Source organism: Hemiscyllium ocellatum, chromosome 16 (assembly GCF_020745735.1).
Source record: "Hemiscyllium ocellatum isolate sHemOce1 chromosome 16, sHemOce1.pat.X.cur, whole genome shotgun sequence".
NCBI lineage: Eukaryota > Metazoa > Chordata > Chondrichthyes > Orectolobiformes > Hemiscylliidae > Hemiscyllium > Hemiscyllium ocellatum.
The window spans coordinates 33,568,628-33,593,261 of NC_083416.1; the positions used below are offsets into that span (position 1 = coordinate 33,568,628).

Here is a 24,634-nt window from a genome sequence, read left to right on the forward strand (position 1 = left end):
CAGGAGTCAAGTCATGTGGGTTATACGCCATACTCAGGAAAACTGACTCTCCAAAGAAGTATCTGAAGTGTACAGTAAGCCAAGTCTACAAGATCTCAACATCAAATGAAGCAACGTTGAGGTGAAACAGAAGCTAGCTAAGGAAATTGCATAACTCGATAACATGTACCACCTCCATTTGCACCTAAACCACAACCAATGATGAACTCCGAATGTGAAATTGTGGAAAGCTACTATGAAACAAGCCAGCACTGATGATATCCAGAATGTCAATGTACCTACAAGGTATGAATACCGAAATGATAAGACTGGATCTCAAGAAGACCATATCTTTATGTGGTCCAAGAGGATTAATAAGTGTTCACATGGACCTTTAACTCCTTAACTTACAGATGCAACATTATTTGTGTAAATAGTTTCCAGAAACACTCATGTTGTGTATGTATACGTACCTTTTAATATATGTAATGTTTGAAAAAAAAGATGTTACATCATCATTTTAAAAGGACATTTAAATGCTGAGCAGACCTGAACTATCCTGTAATATACACAGATATGCATTGTGCTGTTCAAATAAGTTTAATCTACTTATAGTTTACTAATCCTGAGTGTGTGTGATTGATGAGCTTCCAAAAAATTCAGAAATGCAACAAGATGGGTGAAAATGATGTGATGCATTGAACAGAATGTGTCATTGCTGGTGTGGTGGACAGGGGATGTTGTCTGAAACTTCAATCACTGACCTTGATCACTCGTACATGTCCATGAGACTTCTGGCATGGCTTCCAGGTCCTTAAGGGCATTGACATCTTTGACCAGAGAATTTACTTCTTGACCACCAGCTCCCACTCCCTTCTTGAGGGTGATCCTCAAGACTTCCCTGCACAGTACCATGACATCTCTCCCCCTGCAACCTCTGCTACTAATGTTTTCCATCACTCTCCCTCTGCCCAGCTGTTCAATTTCCTTGTTTTAAACTACAGACATATTATTGAGTACAGGTTTGCATTAAGATGAGTAGATCTGCATCTAGTGACAGAAGTCTGCCCTCAGTACAATGTTATTTGACCCCCTGTTGAGTGCAGAAACATCAGAACCGACATTGGCAGGGAACAGTGTCAGAAAAGCACCCCTAATGTAACAAAATATCTTAAGGTTTGTTTATAGCTCTGTTAGCAACAAAATTTTATACTGAGCCACGTAAGACCTAATAGGTTAGGGAAATACACAGAAAGATATCGAGAGTGAATTCCAGAGCTTGGGACCTTGGTAAAGATTGTGCAACAACTAACAGAACTATGTAAATTAAGGGTAGATAAGAGGCCAGAGATGGAGAAACACAGCAATCTCCCAAAGATTGCAAGAATAGAGAAGTGTACAGAAATGAAAAAGGGGTGAGGTTTTGAAAATAAGCATAACAATTTTAAAATTGAAGCAATGGTGAACCAGAAGTCAATATAGATCACCAAGTACAATGTTGAATACAGATGTAGCTGGATATCACCCTCGCTCTGCAGCTGAATTCCTGCTGAGATTAAACTCCACACATCTCTTCTGTTTCCCACTCCATTGACTTTATAGAAATCAAGAAATGTATGGAGAACACATGAATAAATAATTGAAGAATGGCAATCGAAATGTATGGGCATGTTTGACAATGTAAGATGATGACATCAACGCGACGGCAATGTGGGTCAATCAGAAAATCAACAGCCTGGATGTTTCTGTATTAATAATGCCAAGAGTAAACACATTAGTTTTTGTTGCAGGTTTCATGAATGCTAGACTTTAGGTTAATTATGATTTAAAATAGTGAAATGAAATTCTGGAAGAGAATGTCTAACTAGAATTCCTGGTAAATACCTCATTTCTAAGAATACCTGTGCGAATAGAGATTCTGATGGGAAGGAAATCTCAAGTAGGTCAGTCACTCACTATCATTTACAACACAAAAGAAATCTGCTCCTGAGATGCAGGGAAGAATAAGAATTAAAACTCTCTAATAAATGGACCTTTACTGATCTGTGGAAAATGGCAAGGAGTAAATGTTTAACTCACTGTTGGAAAAGCGATTTTACTGGAACAAATGATATTGGAATCGCTGAAATTCTGGATGTTATGAACAGAAAGAGATGGGAGTTCATCGAGGTGATAATTGTTTCCAAAACAACTCAGGCAGTATGCAATGATTGTCAAGGTTTTGACCTGGTGTGACAAGGAGAGGTGAACCTCTCCTGAGAAATAGTAATGACTTTGAGACAACTGCACCTTTAAAGATAAATATCAGCCAGAAGCGTAGAGTAAAAGTGTTTCATAACACATTTTTCAGTAATGTAAATTAGTTTATACAAAATGTTTGATGCGTCTTATGTTAATTAATGTATGGTCTATCTTCATTTTAGTTTGTTGCTACAGTAAAAGTCTTCAAAAGTGAAATTCCTCCTTAATTATTTCCATTGGAAATGTGGGAATTCTTTTTTTTAACATGTTATCAATTTCTATAAGGAGCATAAGACAATATGTTAAAACTTTCTATAACTGCAACAACACAGTTATCTGCAGAAATTGTAAGTTGGTTTTAGTGATATCCTGATATTTATAGGCAGCATTGTTGTAGTCTTCAATGACAGAATCTGACAATATAAATATTGTATAACTACCCACCAGCCCCTTGTTTTACAATGGTGAAATATAGATCTAGCACAACTAACAGTGAGTGCTAACAGCAAAATACATGATAATTACTGCTCAACAAATACTTCACAGCTCAAAACTACTTTCATAAATGTGGAGTCTCATGCCTTCAAAACAAAGTTAAGGTTACAGATTTAAGAGAAAAGGTAGCCTCATAGATGTTTACATCACAGAATGAGGCCATTCAGTCCATCGTAGCCATACTAGTCAACAAAGTTCCCATTTCCAGCATTTAGCCCATAGCCCTGAAGCTATTGGGAACACAAGTAAATATATTAATAATGCATAAAAGTGATGAGATTTCCTGACTGAACTACCCTTTCATGTAATGAGTTCTAGACTCCCATTATCTTCTGAGTGAAAGAATTTCTCCACAACTCTCTTAGCATTTTTCTCATCTTAAATTTATGCCCTGCACCCTCCCCCCACCCCCCACACCCCGTAATTGACCTTTCTACCTATGAAGGAAATGTCTTCCCATTCACCATATCTGTGCCCTCATAATCTTACACACCTCTGTCAAGTCCCCCTCTCAACTTTTGCTGGTCCAAGTAAAGCAACTCCAGCCGATCCATAGCCAAGACCCACCATCTAGGCAACACCCCGATAATTATTTTCAGAAGCCTCTCTTGCGCAAATATATTTTTCCTATAATGTTGGTGACCAAAACTGCACAAATATTCCAGTTGTGGCATAACCTGTGTTTTGTATAGTTCCACCAATACCTCCTTGTGTTTGTATTCTGTGTCTTTGCTAATAAAGACTAGTATTCTCAATGCCTTCCACAATAACACAGGAAGCCTGATAGGAAAGAAACATTGTTTATTGTTGAACACTAAAATACAGCCCTACTCATGACGTAGATAGGCTGGTGCAAACCCAGGAAGACAGTTCTACAGACATGTCCCTGAGTCTGCTTTTTCCCCCCTCTTTTCCCCTTTCTCTTTACATCTGGAAGTGTTATCACAAACAATTGAATGGCTTTCCCACCACCAAATCAGCATGGTTTTTAACTATTGACCGCCATCTGCAAAACACCCATGCAGCCAACTAGAAATTTACATGCAAAGCCCATTACAGGCAATGTAAACCGCCAAAAGTGAGGGAGAGATAGGGAAAATGGGAAGAGGCTAAATCAAAATGGAGTTAGACTGGGAAATAAATGACTATATTTGTCACAGTGTCCATCTGACTCTAAAGGCATCAAGAAAATTGGTGGACACCGCATGCTCCCTCTCCAATGACATCCAGGGAACAAAGTGATGGGTCAGATGTTTTTTGATCTGCTTTTCTTTTCTTACATCCAGAAGTGATGTACCAGTTTATATTTGTTTATATACCTAGAAGTGATTTGTATCAATATGTAAAAGGCTGAGCTGATGAGTTCCAGGTGAATAGGCTATTGCCTATTACCTAGGGAATGAATACTCAGTGAGTTGCAAAAGGAGATTAATTTGTGTATATCAAGATGTCTCTGAACTCCAGAGTCCTATTGTATAAGCTATTGCTTAGTTAATCCTTCCAAGAGCATTACCTAATTTTCTCATTGAATTTCATTGACACTGCTCTCTTGAAAGTCCAGAATTATTTATTCTGTACATATGTATATTTGTGAGTGAGGGGCCATATAAATTCAAGTCAAGTCACCATAGGCTTACCAAACCCTAGGACTGCTCTCTCATTAGAAAGAGACGACTGGTGGTGATTTAACCTGAGGACCGTCATACCTCAGGTGAGGGGAGAAGCTGAGAAGAAGAGATCTTCACGGTATCCTCAGCCAGTTTTGGGGATTGAAGCTATGCTGTTGACATTGCACTGCTTCGCAAACCACCCGTCCAGCCAACTGAACTAAACTGACCTTGCTATATTAATTCACAGAACCATACATTTGGCTTTTCTTCTGAATTACTTTTCTTGGGGTTAGAGGGTAATAGAATAGCTATTTCTTTCCCTTAAGAAAGCCTTGTAATTAGCTGTTTATTGTTCCTGGTGAAAGAAAAATTAATTACATTTTAATTGGGAAAAGGCATGGCTACTTGTTCAAAAGAACAGACATTGTTGTTGCAGCTAATGAGGGAGATTAAAAAGATAGGAGCAAATTCCCACCTCCTCACCTGGCCATAGCACTGTATATAAAATGTTGAGTAACACCATTCTTTTGCCAGACAAAACAAGATTTGGCCAAAGTGTTAGATGACCCTGTGGAAGTAAGGTTTATATGAAAATCAGCAGAGGTGGGGAAGCTAAATTCAGATAGTGTTCTCAAAGTGACTGAGGACAACTAACGTGCAGGAATAATGAAAGAAGATTTGCTGGAAAAACCACAGGCAATCAAATTTTAGGTTATGTCATAAAGATGTATCAGTAATCAACATCTAACTCTTGTAGCAGAGATGATCCTGAAGTGTTTTCAGTGACTTTTAGGCTTGTAGCATTTATTCCACAGAACTCGGAATAGGCAAAGAGTCTTCCCAGCACCTTTTGGTACAACGGTGCTTGCTCCTTGGGTGTCTTATCTCCCGTGACTTTTCTAACATCTTCTAGGCATCTAAAGGTCTCAAAGTTTCACATAATAGATTTAAATGAAGATTCACATGCCAGATAGTCATGATGTGCAATGCTCCATTAATTGCTTTGGAATAAAATGGAATTGGAAATTCTGAAATGTGAGTGCAGATGTTAAATACACTGATGCAATTCAGTATGACAGAAAGGTGTGGATTTGAATGATTGCACACATTTCAATAATAGTTTACAATGCAATGTTAACAATTGAATTAAGGTGGACATTAGAACATTGATTTCAAATTATGTCTACTATATAGGAAAATTAAAATAAACAATGTCACACTTACACTGAAGAAATGTTGCTGCCCCTACTAAGACATATTTTCCAACTATTCAGTCATAACAATTAAGACATTATGGGTTTGTGACATTTTTGTTGTGATGTTAATCATTATTTATACATTGCAGCTTTCATTCATGACAACCCTTTGACATTGCAACCATAGTTACAATTCTTTGAACTGATATGTCAACTCTCTGAAGTATGATTATGATCAATGTTATTTTGTGCCATTCCATAGCTGACAATTTAGCTCATGCACTGATGAAACTTTTCTTTTACATTTGATGCATTGTTGACACTTGCAGCTTCAGAAAAAAACGTGCTACCTTTTGTACTTTTAATTTTGTTGTAATTGTCTATTTACTGACAACAATAAGCAATGATGCATTCATTCATAGACATTAGGCAGTTCATTCTAATTGGTAATAATCTCTAATAATTTCTGTCAACATTTGATTCAATGCCAACAGAAGCATATACTTAACAAATGTAAGATGATGTTTATAGATTATTTAAGATAGATACCAGCATAGTATATTTTGAAAAAACTGTTGATATACTTTCAATTCTCTCAAGCATGAGAGACGTAACTGGTGCCAGGGAAATAAATGTTGATACTTGAAAAATTTGCACCTCACAGTTATTTACAAGGTTAGTGCTTAAACTCCTGTGATAATCTATTTAGTTTATAAATAAATACCTTTGCAAAATAAAGATGTGTATTGAGTTCTTCTGATGTCTCCACTTCCTACAGGTTTCCTATGGTACATAATCAAATCCTAATTAGCACTCAAGATGTTCAAGCACATTTTATATTACCCTTGATAAAACTAACTAACATAAAAACTGGCATTGTAAATTGTGTCAACACACTCCACTCATAGTCAATTGACCAAAAATCAATATTGGTTTTATAACTGAAAGGCCTTCATATCAACTATCTTCAGTCATTTAATTAATAACCTCCTTCTGTCATATGCACCCAAAGTAGCAATGATCACTGATGATTACACAGTGCCTGCATCCATTCACAACTCATTTGATAATGAAGAGGCATCCTAAAACTAAATGCAACTATTATCCAAATCTGGAAATTATTACTATTCAATGCTATTAATATTTACATCCCATAACAGAAGTTATCATGCTAAATGAGACAAATTCTAGCAAATTCCTTTTTCCACTAAGAGCACAACAAAGTCTGTTCCCCATTCACAACATCCTGGGGATTACTATTAATTGGAAGACAAATTGAATGAGATACATGGGAATTGTGCAAAATAATTTTTTACACAGTGATTATTAATGACCTAGAACTCACTGGTTACAAGATTGATTGAAATTGAATAGTATGGGGGAAGTAAACTTGAAGAGCTTTTGACACAGCATAACAATTGGAGAGGCAATAGTATTATTGCTGGACTGTTAATCCAGGGAACCAGGTAATATTCTTGGAATCCAGGTTTGAATCCTGCCACAGCAGTTGGTGGAATTTGAATTCAATGAAACAAAACCTGGAATTAAGAGTCTAATGATGACTGTGAATCCATTGTTGATTGCTGGAAAAACCGATCTGGTTCACTAATGTCCTTTAGTGAAGGAAACCGCCATCCTTACCTGGCCTGGTGAACACATGACTCCAGACCCACAGCAATGTGGTTGACTCTTAACTGCCCTCTGGGCAATTAGGGATAGAAAATAATGCTGGGCCTGGCAGTGATGTCCTCATCCCATGAATGAATAAAGAAAAAAAAAATCTCTAGGATTTTTAATTGCCTTGCGCATGTACTGTTGATCACTTTAATAAGCAACGCGTCCATGAAAATTTATAAAAATGAAATTATATCGATTTGCGGGCTGAATGTACATTGCAGACCCTTTGGGATCCTTCAGTTGTGGAAGGAACCATGTGTATCCTATGGGTTCATCCTGCATTTCCTAACCAGGTACATCAAGTTCCAAACTTAGCCAGAGAAGAGGGATAGACAATTGTGTCAAATGGTCTCCTCAATCACCCACTTCCCAGACTTGTTCAGGCTTAAGAGCTAACTAGAAAATCATCCTATATGCCTTCCCTGGCCCCTTTATCAGATGGCCAAAGATCAAGAACATGAGGTTAACCAAGCATTGAGGAAAAGTCACCAGGAGATATTAAAATAGGGACTTCAGCCTTGCGGAGCCTGCATAAACATGGAACACAGACTTTTAAAAACTACAGAAATTACAAGTAAAATTCACTTGATTCACATTTGTTTCATAAATATAACTATAACGAAAGTTGTATGAAAGAATCATGCGCTTATTACACTGATGGTAAATGCAGAAATAATCTGGCAAATTACTGGACTTCCGTGCTTAATTAATGCTACTTAGTATGCATACTATAACTTACCAATTCAAATGAGCATTTATACTTGTGACTCTTCTGAATTTACTGCCATTAAATTCATTGTTCCCAATTATTCTAATATACTGCCATGGTGAAGCAGGCTGATTGACCAGCTTCCAATGCCATAGCAATGAACGTTTACAAACTTTTATTTTTACTTACATTGTATCAGGCAAATTGTCCTCCTCATTCTCATCTTCCACCATAAACCTTTCTTCCACCACTTCGTCATTTGACTGAACTAAATAACAGTTTAAAAATTCATGTATTAGATAAGTGCGTTACAAACTATTACAATATTGGCTCACACATAGCAAACAATTTCAGAGAATTTTTAAAAAATGTTTAAAAGCAATAATTCTTAATTGTGTGAAATATAGAATTTATTCTGTGCTACAATTCACAATAAAACAAAAGTACTCTTTCTACTTAATTAATGGTATTATTCTAAGGACATCTTTAGATACAGTGCTTCAATTACAGTTATTATCATCAGTAAACTGCATTTCCTACATCACGAGAAATTAATAATCATTTTTCAAGTTCTCCTTTGCCTTTCATATTAGTATCCAAGTATGACTTTGAGCTGGATTTTCAGACCTTGCTGAAGCCAAGATTGGACACAGCCAGGAGCTAAGAATAGTCACACTGGCTGTTGTGGGGGTTCTCTTGCTCTAGGCTGCCTTTGTCAAATGTGAAAGAGCAAGTTGGGTTTGGGAATTGGGGTAGTGACAGGAGAGCTATTCACCTGTCTGCAGTAAATCGCTGACATTGAATATGGGTGTGAAAGGGTTAACATTAAAAAGAGCTGTAATCATACTGCATCGCATGGACTAGTGGGCAAAATGGTTTAAGATTACGAAGAAATTGGAGTTAACACATGCTCCTTCTCAGAGAGTCTGTAACAATTTCCATCATATCAATGTAGCGTTTAACTAGTTGCTAGACCAAGTAGACCACATTATTTCCTATGTATAAAGAAGTTTTTAGCAGCAATCTTCATCACAAGCAGCAACTCAGGTAGCATAATGAGCTGGCATGGCCATACAACATCGGGCAGCACATTAAAAGCTACAGTGCCAAATAAAAGAAGAATAACTAGGACTTTTTGGTCAGTTTTCATGTCCCCACAGTGCTAGCACAAAAGTAAGAGCCTAATGGAGGCCACCAGACAGTAGGCCTGAGTGTCCAATTCCAGGCACGCTTCAGAACTTCCCTTCCTGTTGGCCTGCCTGGGTTCGGGAGCAGCCACAGACCTCCCTATCAAATCAGAGTCCCCTACAGTGGTCCCATATCGGCTTATGCCCGAAACGTCGAATTTCCTATTCCTTGGATGCTGCCTAACCTGCTGTGCTTTAACCAGCAACACATTTTCATCCCGTATCTGCAGACAGGATCCACTTCTTAGTTTTAATTTTAAGAAGTTGGAGAGAGGGCACCTCCAAATTGAAATACCTTCTCCTTTTATTAAGGTCGGTTATAGCTTGCTGAAATTTTCAAGCTGGAAAACCTCTGATTAGCTTTCCAGCTTTGACAGTCCCAACCAACCAACACCCCTCAAGCCCGCCTGCCCAATCATATAAATTACTAGGGCACTCCTATGGAAGTCACAATTCTACTCTGCGGGTGGATTCAGGACCTAGGAACAGTTCCAGCTTCAGAGTACAATTTTCCCCAGGTGCAGAGAGAGGTCGTGAGATGTGCATCAATGGAGTGAGGTAGCCCTGGAGAGAAACTCAACTGATTGAGAAAGTCTACTGGTGTGTTTCTTGCCCTGATAGGAATTAAGGCCATTGTGGTCAATTCATTGACAGTTGAGGGTCTCAACTCATCACCTCCCTGACCGAAGGGCCTACCTTCCCAAAACCTGTCTGTCTGTTTGGAGAGGGGTCTCTAGTTTCCCTAATCTGAAGACAGTAGTCGATACAGATAGGTAGGGTGCAAGGTATGGCCACTGAAAGCCACCCCACTCTCATTGTATTAATACCCCTTTCTCTGTGACCTGATCTCACAATATGAACATATAAAATCATTTGGGCAGCACAGTGGCTAGCACTGCAGCATCAGGGACCCAGGTTCGATTCCACCCGAGAGTGACTGTTTGTGTGGAGCTTGCACATTCTCCCTCTGTCTGTGTGTATTTCCTCTGAATGCTCTGGTTTCCTCCCACAATCCAAAGATGTGAAGGTTGGGTGGTGTGGCAATGCTAACTTGCCCATAGTGTCCAGCGAGGTACAGGCTAGGTGGATTAGCCATGGGAAATGCAGGATTACAGGGAAAGGATAGGGAAGTGGGTCTGGCTGTGATGATCTTCAGAGTGTCAGTGCGGACTAGATGGCCAAATGTCCTGCTTCCACACAGTAGAGATTCTACTCTATTTACCTTTTCAGTGCTGGATCCCTCTAAAGAATGGGTCATGACCAAAGAATGTGAGGACTCAGAAGTTACCACCCTCTGTTTAAATAGTTTGGTTCAGCTACAAATTTAACCTTTGTTGGCTTAATACCTAGACCAGGACAGTTTTTTTTTAATTTATTTATTCACAGGATGAAGGTGTCATTAGGTGGCCACCATTTATTGTCTATCACTAGTTGCCCAGAGTGCAGTTAAGTCCACCATATTGCACTAGGTCTGGAGTCACATGTAGACTTGACATGGTAAGGATGGTAAATTTCCTCACGAAAGGAGATGGAACGTGTAAGCCGTTTTCCACAACACATATAAATAGGAGCAGCTAAGAGAAATGTGGAGATGCACAGGGAACAATTTGATATTTGTTTGACCATTTCTGTTGGTAGATTTTTGCAGTGATGTCCAATCTCAGTCAGTTTATTGCATGCTTCAACATTACTTAGTTACATTGGATGCTGTTACCTTCCAGCAGCCCGAGTACCCAGCAGCAGGTGTTCAGCACATTGAGTAGCAAACCAGGGCTCTAGCACATGTTTTAGGAACCCCACCCAAACTTCCTCCTCATTTAGGGCAACATGGTGGCTCAGTAATTAGCTCTCCTACTCATAGTGCTACGGACCTGAGTTCAATCACAACCTTGGGGGACTGTGTGGAGTTTGCACACTCCCCCATGTGTGTGTGGGTTTCCTCCAAATGCTTGGGAATTTTTCTCACAGTTCAAAGATGTGGGGATTAGGTTGATTATCCAAACTTAAATGCTTCATTGTATCCAGCGATGTGCATGTTATGTGGACTATCCATGGTAAATTCAGGATTAAGGGTTTGGGGGGTGGGGGGGTGGGGAGGTTCTTGGTGGGTTGACCTTCAGAGGGTGTGGACTCAATGGGCCAAATGGTCTCTTTCTGCCCTGTAGGGGTTCTGTGATTTGGTGGAAGTCTATGCTATACATGCTCAAATCAACTTTTTTTCCCCCAGAATGCACAAGCTAAGGCCATCCAGAAAAAGGGCAGGTTAATTATTTTTATTAACTATTGTTATATTTTGTGCACTCAGGGGAATAGGAGGGTGCCCCATAAGTATTGCATATTTTCAGCTCAGGCTCCTCTACTGTCAGTTCAGGTTCCCCTGCTTCAATCACTTATTTGTCTCTGGGCTGGCTCAGCTTTACAACTGGCTGAATTGCCCAAAGCTTTGGCTGTGCGCTGCATTGGTGAGCCTGATTTACATCTGCAGCTCACCTGTTTTGTGTAGCCTACCCCAGCCTTCCAGCTTCACTTCCCTCCTGAAAACTGTAATCTCGCTCCAGACGACCAACACTCCCTATCTCTGTAATCCCCCTCCACCCTCAGAAACCTCCCTAACTATGTAATGCCCATCCATTTTCTCAACTCTCCCAATCTCTGTCATGAATGTTGGGTTCATATCTTCCAGCATGCATTCCTGGCATGACTTGCATTTTGCCCCAGATTCTGCCACTACTTCAATTGCTTAAATTTCTCCCCCAGCTGCCAGTTTCTGTGGTCAGTAAGGCAGTAACAGCAACACAATTTCTGAGAAAATGTCTTGAGTAAAATAACCAATTATCTTGAATATTAATTGCTTCCTTAATTATTTTCTGGCTCTCCTTTCTCTTTCAACGTATTTTAATGATCAGATAATTGTTAGTTGTTTTGATTCCTGCCCTGCATTCCTCACCTAAACATTTCTTTTCCCAGAAAATTTGCTTTTTGTCGCTTTTCTTCACCAAATGCTTTGCCGGAGTTTACTTCAGTGCTATTATTCTATGTTTATCTTCCCCCTTTAACACTGCTGAGTGCTTCCTGTCAATCACAGGGTTCATATTCTGAACATATACAGATCCGTTCCCATACAACTTTTCCCACCCACTCTCAAATATTATTCACGTTTTCATTAAACATATGATTTATTTTATTGATTGAATTGCACTAATCTAATATTGCAACTCCCAAGTAATAATAATTTAGCTTTTATTAAGTTATGCTGTCATTTAGAATTTCTTTCTGTTTCGTCTTTGCTATTCCCTATTTCATTTTCATCTTCAAATGAGTGGTAAGATATATCCTTCAATTCATCGTCCACTAAATTACTTGTTAATTTTCTCTGCTTTTCTTATTTTCCAGATGAGAGAACTGTTTTATCAGTTATAGAGGTTTTACTCCTCTACTCCAGCATGCCTTTCTACAGCTTTAACAATAAACTTTTACCTTTTCCTCATTCTTGAAACAGACACTCATACCTATTCCTGGATGTTAAAGAGCAAACATATTTGGCTCGAGCTGATTTCTGCTATTTGTTTCACATTTTGATTCATTATTGCCTGTCTGCATTGCAGTTTTTGTTTAGTATCACTTTTTTGTATAATTTTTCAATTTATTCAAATGTTCTCTCCATTCAATTTACTTCATCATGATTTTTAATGTCAACCTCCCTCATTAGATGCCTGTTGATTTGTCATAGTTACAGACACTACATATTTAAGAGACTGTGCAGTGCCTTTATTAAAATATACTTGTATTTCATAATTTGTGTATACATAAAAACATTCATATTTTAATAAAACACGACAGACTTCAACTAACCACAGCCAACTACTTACCAGGGTGGTCAAAAATGATTGTATTTAACATCTCAAAGATGCGTTTAGTCTCCTGTTTGATGGTTGATATTGTGTTTTCGTCAAGTTTCTTCCAGGACACCTTCAATTTTTCTACTTCAGTGTTGTTGTTCGAAATCCTGAAATTGTTTTGCAGCAGTTAGAGTTAAACCAACCATTTCCAGTTAATATCACCTTTTCCTCAATCTCAAAAGTATATTTGATTTTGCTGTGTGCGTTACTGTCAAGCAAGTTTCAAATGTTTTAAAACAAATATGTTCCTAAAAGAAAGTGATATTGATTTTATATTTTCCATAAAATCACCTAACTAATATTGATGTTGAAATGCCTTGTTACATCAGTTATACTTATTGTTATTGTGGCAAAAATGATGCAGCGTTATTTCATCCCTTTTCCTTACCCATTCTGAAAAAATGTGTGAGAATTAGTAACCATGCCACAGGAAAAATAAACTTTATAAATCCGACTTAATTAAAGATTGTTTGTCCAAACAACTTGTTAGATTGGTTGCAAAGTGGAATGATAATCATTTGACATAAAAGTTCAAACCCCATCAGTCAGGCATTGATATCTGCATTTATATACTGAAGAAATTCAGATCCATTATAAAATCAACTATGTAGTCTGACAAACAGAAAGTAAAAACATTATAAATACTTAGCAAATCTAATAGCATCTGTGCAGAAAGAAACATAACTAATGTTTCAGCTTATGACCTTTCAACAAATCTGGAAAAACTTCAGAACTTCATCAGTCTGCTGCAGGTGAAATTGAGAGTGTGGGCAAAGTGCTAAAAGGAAGGATTGTGATCATATAGGGGTGTGCTCATTTAGTCTCAATCTTATTTGCATGCCTTGGTTTTCATCCTATTTTTCTCTTGCTATTTGTTTTCTGACGATATTTTCAAAATATTCCACCATTTCCACCCTCTCTGGATACATATTTGTTACTTTATTTGTCTAATTATTATTCTTTTCAGTCTTGCAACACTAATTTCTTTTTCATTTAATGCCTTCTTTCTTCTGCCATTTACAGGCATTCCTTTTTATTCTTTTTCCGCTCTCCTTAATTTCCTTAAAACCTAATGCAATGTTAAATGTTTTGAGTTCTAATGAAAGGTCATTGACATGAAATATTAATTCTGTTTCTCTCTTCACAGATGCTGATTGATCTGATGAGTATTTCCAGGATGTTATATTCTCATTTCAGACTTCCGGCATCTGAAGTATGTGGATTTTGAGATTGTCTGAACATCTAATTTTCCAAGAGATCATATATAATCACTTGCATAGCCCTAATTTATATTGTTCTTCAGGGACTTGAAGATTAATTCTGCTCCTCTTGCCCCATGAATATAATTTCTCAGTACTACTTCACCTCAAGGTAAAACTGTGAGAAAGTGGGTCATACCACATGCTGCTCTAAATTTGCATTGAGTTCCTACATTTGCATTGAATTAAGAGTTTTTTTGTTTGATACAGTCAATGCATTTGGGAGAAGAAGTCCCACTTAATCTGGCAGCCAAGTAAAAATGCAGCAGTTATTTTAACTCCATCATTACTCCATTTCCACAGGATGAGCTGAGTCAATATCAGCCTTTCCCCTTGTGCTTACCAGTATCAGCTAAAATCCTACCTTTCGTAAGTAGATTTGAAATCCTGGAAAATAAATCAAAATATTTAAATGTAATTGAAGCTCATATTATTAATTACATCTTTCTCATTAATATATGACAGTGAAATTCAAGAAATTAATAATGGCATAGACATAATTGGTATATAGAGTAACATCGTTTGGCAAATTCATCTACAAACTATAATACTGCAGGGAAAATATGCAAAAATGTCCTCACCATTGTAACTGCAACAGGTGTACGCAGATTAAAAATTATTTCAAAACTGCAATATTTCAAAAATCCACTTGATGATCCCTAGGTATTACAATTTATATTTTGGAAATTAAAGCTCTAACTGCAGATAACTGGTCCATCCAATTAAGAAACTGCTAAAAATAATTCTGATGAAAATACAACCCTGAAAAACTTGGGTTAGTATATTTAAAAGGTAGCCAGTGTGCTTGTCTTGCAATGTCAGAGCTCATAGCGAAAGAACTTTAAGAAGGAATAATTGAAATCTAGGCTTTTAATGGAGCCAAGACGACTTCAGAGACAGAGAAACTATATTCATTAACAATATAATTTGTTCATGTTAATTGTAATTTAAAAGAACATGAAATAAACTGGTTGTCATTTCCGTTTGAGATTATTCCAAACCATTCCACAATTCCATGGAAATAATGATTCAGGATAGGTTCTTGGTTATAAGATTCTTTTGTTTAATTTACTGTACGTGTTTGCTGACAAAGGCATGAAGCTCAGTTTGGGTTTTGAGAAGGAAAAACAACTGAAATATTTACTGTAGCATGTCCTTGTCTAGTGAAAGAAATGTACAATGATCCGTAAATTTGTGGCAGACACCAGTTGGTTTCAATGAATGGTGCAAAAGCTGTTGGCTCAGACTGGGAAAAAGCAAGACATTGGAGTGGTGGGGTTGAAAGATTTCTTAGCCAAAGCTTATAGAAAGGTCTCCATGAAACTTGTGCCTTGGTGGACAACTGGAACACTACGAATTAGATTGAGTTTTCGAAGGTTTCTGCATTCATTTGGATTGGACCCAGAATAAGTTGCGGGATCCAGAACTAGAGGGTATAGGTTTAGGGTGAGAGGGAAAAGATATAAAAGAGACCTAAGGGGCAACTTTTTCATTCAGAGGTTGTACGTGTATGGAGTGAGCTGCCAGAGGAAGTGGTGGAAGCTGGTACAATTGCAACATTTAAAAGGCATTTGGGTGCTGGCAGGCGGGACTAGATTGGGTTGGGATATCTGGTTGGCATGGACGGGTTGGACCGAAGGATCTGTTTCCATGCTATACATCTCTATGACTCTATTTCTATAAATGAATGGATCTTTAAGATTTTGAAAGGAATAGACCTAAGGGGAGTTCAGGTATGATAATGGTGGTCATGATTGAGGGTAAAGGAATGGAACTATGTTCATAACATAAGTATTTATAAACCATTGTGTTGTTATAAGTGCTTACTTGCTTTTTTTTTAAATATAGTATAAGATTTGGTTTGTTTAAAACGTGAAATTTTGTGATGCAGCTCTGTTGGTTAAGTGGTAGACATTCCGAATAGGGCATAATAATGAAAATGTCACTATCACTCCTGATAAAGAGCTCTTGCCCAAAACATCGATTCTCCTGCTCCTCAGAAGCTGCCTGACTTGCTGTGCTTTTCCAGCACCACACTCTTGACTACAATAAGAATACCCAGTCGAAGGAAGTAATGATTTCAGACCTACACAATGTGAACTAGATTTTTTTTAACTATTTGGACAATGTATCCACTTAAGAAAACATACAGTTTTTTTTAAATCATCGATTATTGATTCCTTTGGTTTCCCGGAAGCTGATTAAACTCCCCATGACTATTCATTGACCAACAGCAAAGAGTGTTTTGCAAACAAACAAAATTGCCAGATTAGAAGAGACCAACAAGCCAATCTAATCTGCCTTCTTTATTGGTGACATTATTCAGAGTGAATAGAGAGTTGAGCTGGAAAAAGCGTAGCAGGTCGAGCAGCATCAGAGAAGAAGGGGAGTCAGGTCAGAACATTTCATCAGGGCATGTTATTCATCAGACCATGTGCTTTTTCTCTTTTTTTGAGTGGTTTAATGTTACACTGTGGGTGTAAGTTCAAGTCAGACAGATCAAGGAGAAGATAAGATCAAGAGCTGTCTTCTGATTTACACTTCAAAATAACAGCATTGATTATACATTAATACTAACTACTGTTATCCTCGCAATCAGATACAATTGCCTGACTCTGACCTGATAGTTACTTTAGGTAAGGACTAAATCATCTTCTTTGTGAATTCATGTCCATGGAAGTTCTCCAGTAATCTAAGCTAGTGCAATATAGTCTAATACTCTTACTCTGACCATGCTGTGGTATTTATACTCAGTGCTGTGCAACGCAATGACATCATTGCAGGTTGCTCCTAGGTCCTGTTTAGATGAGAAGTCTGTCTCCTCTGATCAGAAGGTCTGCTGCACTTGAAACAATCAATGGGGCAGCATGGTGGCTCTGGTTAGCACTCTGCCTCCCAGGACCAGGGATCCAGGTTCGATTCCACTTTCAGGCAACTGCCTGTGAGGAGTCTGCACCTTCTCCCTGTGTCTGCTGGGGTTTTCTCTGGGTGTTCTGGTTTCCTCCCATAGGCTAAAGGTGTGGAGGTTAATTAGATTGGCCATGCTAAATTGCTCATAGTGTCCAGGGATGTGAGGTTTGGGTGGGAAATGCAGAATTACAGGATAGAGGGGGTCTGGGTGGGATACTGTTTGGAGGATTGGTACGGACTTGATATGTTAAATGGCCTGCTTCCACACTGTTGCGATTCTATGAACATGTTTCACAGAATATCCTGTATTAAATAGAATAATTTCTGTATAAATGCTTAATTATATTTTCTAGACTCCTTAACCACAGTTTTGAATTCATTTTGTAAATCATCCCTGGGATGTGGGTTTCACTGGCAAAGCCAGCATTTATTGTTCACCCTGAGTTAGGCATGAGAATGTGGTGATGAGCTTCCTTCTTGATCTGTTGCAGTTCATTTGCTGTTTGGAAGGGTGTTCCAGGATATTGACCCAGTAACACTGAAGCAGCAGCGATTTATTTCCAAGCCCAGATTGTGGAAATTGAAGGTGGGTGGTAGTCCCATTTCAATGCCACCCCAGTACTTCTGGTTAGTAGTAGTTGTGAGTTTTGAAGGAGCTGTTGAAGGAGCCTTGATGAATTTCCGTAGTGTCTCTTCTAGATGCAAACTGCTGCTACTGTGGAATTGGTGGTGGAGGAAGTAACCGTTTGTAGATGTGGTGCCAATCAAGTTGCTTCATGTTGGATGGTGTCCAGCTTTGTAAGTCTTGTTGCAGCAGCATTCATCGAGGAAAGGAGAGAGTATTCTGTAATTCCATGATTTTTGACTCATAAATGGTGGACAGGTTTTGAGAAGTCAGAAGGTGAGCTACTCACTTCACAATTCAGAGCAGTTGATCTGCTGTTGTAGTTACAATATTTATATAGCTTGTCTAGTTCAGTTTTTGATAATGTGAATCACTAAAGATATTACTATGGAGGGTTCAATGGTGAAGATGCCATTGAATGTTGAGGAGTGATGGTTGGATTCTCTCTTGTTAGAGGGTGGTCATTGCTTGATACTTGGGAGGTGAGAATGTTACTTGTTGTTTGTCAACCCAAATCTAGATGATGTCCATGTCTTGTTGCATTTGGACAGAAACTGCTTCAGTATGTGAGGAGTTGCAAATGGGTTTGAACATTGTTTACTGATGATTCTTCTGACTTTTGACCTTATGATGAACAGAAGGTCATTGATGAAGCAGCTGAAGATGAAAGGGCCTGGCACACTACCCTGAGGAACTCCTGCAAAGATGCACTAGCAAGGAAATGGACAACCTACAACCATCTTCATTTTGCCAGGTATGTCTTCACCCAGTGGACAGGTTTCCCCCAAATCCTATTTATTCCAATTTTACTAGAGCTTCTTCATGCTACATTTGGTCAAATGCAGCCTTGATATCAAGGACCATCACATTCACCTTACTTCTGGACGTCAGCTCTTTTGAGCACATTTTAACTAAGGCTGTGATGGGGTCAAGACCTGAGTAGTCCTGATGGTACCCCAATTGGGTGTTAGTAAGTAGCTTTTTGCTAAGCTAGTGCTGCTTGATAGCATTGTTGATGCCATCTTTCATCATTTACTGACGATTGAGAGTAGACAGAGGGGCTGGTAATTGACTGGTTGAATTTGTTCTGCTTTTTGTGTATAGGACCCACATTTTTGGGTAGATGCCAGCTTTTTCTTTAATCTGTATTGAAACAGCTTGACTGGTGTCACAAAAATGCTGAAGCACAAACCTTCAGGAATATTGTCAGGGCCACAGTGTTTACAGTATCTAGTGTCTCTAGCTAATTTGTGGTATCACATAGAGTGAATAAAAGGGCTGAAGACTGTTATGTGTGATGCAGAGACCCCGAGAGAGCCAGAGATGGCTGTTAGTGGGGACCTACTAAAAGGCTTTTTGATATGTAGAATGTTCTGGTGGTTTATCAAGAGAAACATTTTGTTCAGAGATGTTTTCTTTACAGTAGCTCTTCAGTTCTGTGGCTTTTTAAACTGCTGGTCTCAAAGATGTACCAAGGTTTTTTTGAACAAAATATTTTTGAATTGTTCTCTTATTCAGACAATCTGGCCTCTGTATCTTGATTTTCACTGCTCCCATGGTTTTCTAGGCAATGAAACTTTTCTAGCCATTGCTGCCACCATCTTTTATCATGTGGCTTGATGCCACACTGTAACTTTGTGTTCTCGACAGACTAGTTAAGGAGAAGGCAAAGTAAAGAACTGTCTTCAGGTTTAGATTACAATAATCCTAAATACATGTAATCATGTAATCATTGTCATTACAAGTTATCATTTTATAGTTACATGAGGTGCTGTTGCATTCATATCCAAGTGTTCATGTGAGTGATCTTGGCTAGTATATACTGTCTGGTTGTGGGCTTATGTAGAATGATCAAACTCTGCCCACTCTGTGCTATTTATACTTAGTGATATGCAACTCCATAACATCATCACAATGGTGCTCCAGGGTCCTGAAACCCTCACACAACATTTCCAACTTGCTAGCTGCCATATTATCACCTGGGGCAGATTAAAAGCAGCAAAACTTTAAAGTCTAGTTGGAAAATTCACAAATATCCTCCCTAATCCTTGTCAGATTCATAATTAGCCCAGGAGGAATACTCTCCGTGGTTTGGAATCATTCGTAGCGCAACGGAAAGTAGTTCTGGCGGTTTGAGGACAAACATCTCAGGCACAGGGAACCCTGTGTTGATTATTGACAAGAAAGTGTCTGGGCAGTGAGAGCATTCTCCATTTGCCCAGATAGTTTTCGGTTCTAACAACATTTAAAGTGTCCAACAATGTCCAGGACAAGGTACTTTTCTTAATTGACTGCCGATTAAACAGCTGAATTAAATCCCTCACTCCATCACTGATGGACAGTGGAGGCTTTGTTCTAGTAACCTGCTCTGCCTCCTTTAATAGCACCTTCCAAAACAATAGCCTCTCCCACTAACAAAGAGGAAGCATAAGATGCGTGGAAACACTATCAGCTAATTTGGAACTATGTTTCCACACATTAGCTGTAGCCAGGTTAAAATTCTGGAACTCCTTCACTGAGAGCACATTTGATTGCGCCTACACCAACAGTTCAAGGCGATGGTTCACCAGCACCCTCACAAGGGATTTAGAGAGGGACAACAAATTCTGGCCACAATGTCAACAATGCCAGCATCCCATGAAAGAATTTTAAAAAAGACTGAACATGATGTAAATTAGTTGGCACCAATCTCTTTTTATACGATATAATCATCAGCCACCTAGGAAACAGCATAATCTTCTCTTGAATGTGCAAGTAAATCAGCAGATGGCTTCATCGGGATTTTCCTTGTCACAGTGTCTCAATCTCATTTTTCTCTGTGGTGGTATAACTAAGATAAATAACTCATCGTAACATGGGACATGAAAATATACTACATAACACTCACCCAAGGTACCGATAGTTTGATACCGCCACAATCTTGGGTCCTATAGATTGCTGCTTCAACATAAAGCACAGACCTACTTACTTTATTTTTGAAGAAAACATTTGTCAGGCACTAATTTTAAATCAAGTACATTAATGTGTTTATGCCTGTGTCATTTGTGAACTGAGATTCTACAAATCTAAAGAAGCCGCCATCATTAGAATACATGGAGGCTGTTGCATATTGATAGAAGCAGTTTAAATTGTGAAACCAAATAAATAGTAGGATGCTTTCACAAATGAAAAATGTAAATGAAAAGACAAACTAAATTAGACAGCTTTGATTAGTTAATGAAAAAATGATTTCAGAACGTGAAGTTTGTAGGAATGAAAAGCCGGGGAAGGGAAAGAGTTTTGTGGTTTTGTTGTTCACACAGTCAACACCATTACCAATTAAACTGTGTGAAATTCATAGCAGTTTTTGTTTGACGAACCTGTGTAGAATTCTGCCTGGAGGATATTGGCAAGTACACATAAAAAAGTGAAATTCTATCCAAAATACATTTTCAAACAGCATAATAAACTGACTTTAATCAATAAAATTATGTTAAATTATTAAGTTGAATCTACTACCTTAATAAAGAACAATGGATCTTTTTGATTTTTCAGGTCTTGGACTTCCTGAATGAGGTGAGTAATAACTTCTCTTTTAATTTCTAATTCTTGTATTTTCTTTAGGACTTTTGAAAGATTTATATTTTTCTCTGTTATAACCGTGTCTAAAATTTGCTTTTCTTGTTTGGTCAACAGCATCCTAATTTCTTGAAACAAGTCAGAAATCTGTTTTCTCAAAACAGCACTGTCTTTCTGTAATGAAAGAAATTTAAAAATCTTATCAATAAATAAGAACAAAATAGCTGATTCTTGCATTAGGAGTAAATGAACAATACATCAATGTAAACTTTCCTCAAACAATGAATTAAACAGCCATCAAAATGCTACCAGGTTCTCATCATTAAAAAAGAATCATTTTCCATGTCACTACGCTATGATATATTTAATAGTTATCTGTTGTTACAAATAAAATTAGGTGAAATGATACATCAAAAGCTGAATACAAATCCATTTATGCTTTCCACTCACCATATAGAAACTCAGAAACACAAGAACATTTGAATAAATATTTTGCATCACTCTTCGCAGAAGAATACCCTAATAGCATTGTAAAGTTAGTAATTAATCAAGGTGCAAAAAGAGGAGAAAAATAAATAGACTGACTATCACTTCCTAAAAAATGCTAGGGAAACTTTTGGGGCTGAAGATCAATAAGTCTCCTAGACCTCTTGAGATGCATCCTATGCTAGTAAAAGAAATAGCTACAGAGATAATGGATGCATAGACAGTAGCCTTCCAGGAATCCTTAATTCCTAAAAATAGTTGCAGAGGAACCTAGCTGGGTAGCTCTTTCAGGAACCAGTTTCCTCCCAAGGTCCAAAAATGTGCAGGTTAGGTGAATTGGCCAAGTTGAATGGCCCACAGTGTTCAGGGATGTGTAGGTTAGGTGCATTAGTCATAGGAAATGTAGAGTAATAAGGTCGGGGAATGGAGGGTCAGTGTGAACTTGTTGGGCTAAATGGCCTGTTGCCACACTGTAGGGATTCCATGATATTGACCTTACCCAATTCTAGAATCTCATTAGCTGCTTTGTATTTCTCTCTTTCAAACCCAAAACTGAACTCCACAAAATATAATCGCCATCAGATAAATATTCTGACATCATTCTCATTGCGTATTATCAGATGTGGCCCTTATCAGATTGAGGGTACCTTGTTACAGAGAGCTATCACACTCCGAATTTCTCCATTTCTTTGGAATGAGTTTACTTATTTGTCACTATCTATAATGCACATGTTAATTCCTGATTAAATCAATCTGTCTTTACTACATATTTGTATGATCTAAGTATTAATCTGTTCTGTCACAATATAGCTGCAATTGGGTTGGAAGGGGACACGATATACAACTGGATGCTGTTCTCTTTCTTAATTCTATACTCAGTACAATGTCTTAGCTGAAAAATCTGTTGCTGGAAAAGCGCAGCAGTTCAGGCAGCATCCAAGGAGCAGGTAAACCAATGTTTCGGGCATGAGCCCTTCTTCAGGAATGAGGAAGGTGTGCCAGGCGGGCTGAGATAAAAGGGAGGGAGGAGGGACTTGGGGTAGGAGCGTTGGGAATGTGATAGGTGGAAGGAGGTTAAGGTGATGGTGGAGAGGTTGGGAAGAAGATTGCAGGTCAAGAAGGCAGTGCTGAGTCCGAGGGTTGGGACTGAGATAAGGTGGGGGGAAGGGCAACGAGGAAGCCTGAGACTCCCCCCTCTCTGAGGATGAAAGATCAGTCCTCAGCAGAGGCCTCACCTTCATCCCCCTATGCTCCCGGATTAACGAGTTCAACACGTGGTGAGACATCGAACAATTCTTCGGCCGCCTTCGCCTCCGCGCCTACTTCTTCAACCAGGATTCTCGCCCACCCTCTGACGACCCCTTCTCCCGCCTCCAACACACCCCATCCACCTGGACACCCCGTGCTGGCCTCTTACTCGCCCACGATCTCTTCATAGCCAACTGCTGCCGCAACATTGACCGCCTCAACCTGTCCAACACCTCTTACCCACTCCAACCTCTCACTCTTGCAACATGCAGCACTCCACTCCCTCCACTCCAACCCCAACCTCACTATCAAACCGGCAGACAAGGGAGGCGCAATGGTAGTTTGGCGCACTGATCTTTACATTGCTGAGGCTAAAAGCCAGCTAAACGACACCTCCTCCCACTGCCCCCTTGACCATGACCCCACCTCCCACCACCAAACCATCATCTCCCAGACCATCCATAACCTCATCACCTCAGTGGTCTCCCATCCACCGCCTCCAACCTCATAGTCCCACAACCCTGCACCGCCCATTTCTACCTCCTGCCCAAAATCCACAAACCTGACTGCCCCGGCCGACCCATTGTCTCAGCCTGCTCCTGCCCCACAGAACTCATCTCTGCATACCTCGACACGGTCCTGTCCCCCTTAGTCCAAGAACTCCCCACCTACGTTCGGGACACCACCAACGCCCACCACCTCCTCCATGATTTTCGCTTACCCGGCCCCAAAGCCTTATCTTCACCACGGACATCCAGTCCCTATACACCTCCATCCCCCATCACAAAGGCCTCAAAGCCCTCCGCTTCTTCCTTTCCCACCGACCCAACCAGTACCCTCCAACTGACACCCTCCTTCGACTGACTGAACTGGTCCTCACTCTGAACAACTTCTCTTTCCAATCTTCCCACTTCCTCCAAACCAAAGGAGTAGCCATGGGCACCCGCATGGGCCCCAGCTATGCCTGCCTCTTTGTCAGATGTGTGGAATGGTCCATCTTCTGCAGCGACACTGGCACCACCCCCCACATTTTCCTCTGCTACATCGATGATTGTATTGGCGCTACCTTGTGCTCCCACGAGGAGGTTGAACAGATGATCCACTTTACTAACGCCTTCCACCCCGACCTCAAATTTACCTGGACCATCTCAGACTCCTCCCTCCCCTTCCTAGACCTCTCCATTTCTATCTCGGGCAACCGACTCAACACGGGCATTTACTATTTACCGACCGACTCCCACAGCTACCTAGATTACACCTCCTTCCACCTGCCCCCTGTAAAAATGCCATCCCACATTCCCAATTCCTTCGCCTCCACCGCATCTGCTCCCAGGAGGACCAAATCCAATATCGAACAACCCAGATGGCCTCCTTCTTCGAAGACCGCAATTTCCCCTCAGACGTGGTGGACGATGCTCTCCACCGCATCTCCTCCACTTCCTGCTCCTCTGCCCTTGAACCCCGCCCCTCCAATCACCACCAGGACAGATCCTCATGGTCCTCACCTACCACCCCACCAACCTCCAGATACATCATATCATCCTTCTTCATTTCT

The 24,634-nt window shown here is 39.4% G+C and overlaps 1 protein-coding gene across 1 annotated transcript in view; it reads right to left on the reverse strand.

Moving 5' to 3' along the window:
- Nucleotides 1-7,661: 7,661 nt before the first annotated feature.
- Nucleotides 7,662-24,634, reverse strand: part of LOC132823552 (E3 ubiquitin-protein ligase TRIM8-like) — a 29,004-nt gene continuing 12,031 nt past the window's right edge. The window contains exons 3-7 of the mRNA XM_060837496.1: nucleotides 21,286-21,519; nucleotides 14,617-14,639; nucleotides 12,964-13,100; nucleotides 8,097-8,175; nucleotides 7,662-7,725 (exon numbers count right to left, since the gene is read on the reverse strand). Coding sequence (XP_060693479.1) covers nucleotides 7,662-7,725; nucleotides 8,097-8,175; nucleotides 12,964-13,100; nucleotides 14,617-14,639; nucleotides 21,286-21,519 — 537 coding nt within the window. The remainder of the gene's footprint in view (nucleotides 7,726-8,096; nucleotides 8,176-12,963; nucleotides 13,101-14,616; nucleotides 14,640-21,285; nucleotides 21,520-24,634) is intronic.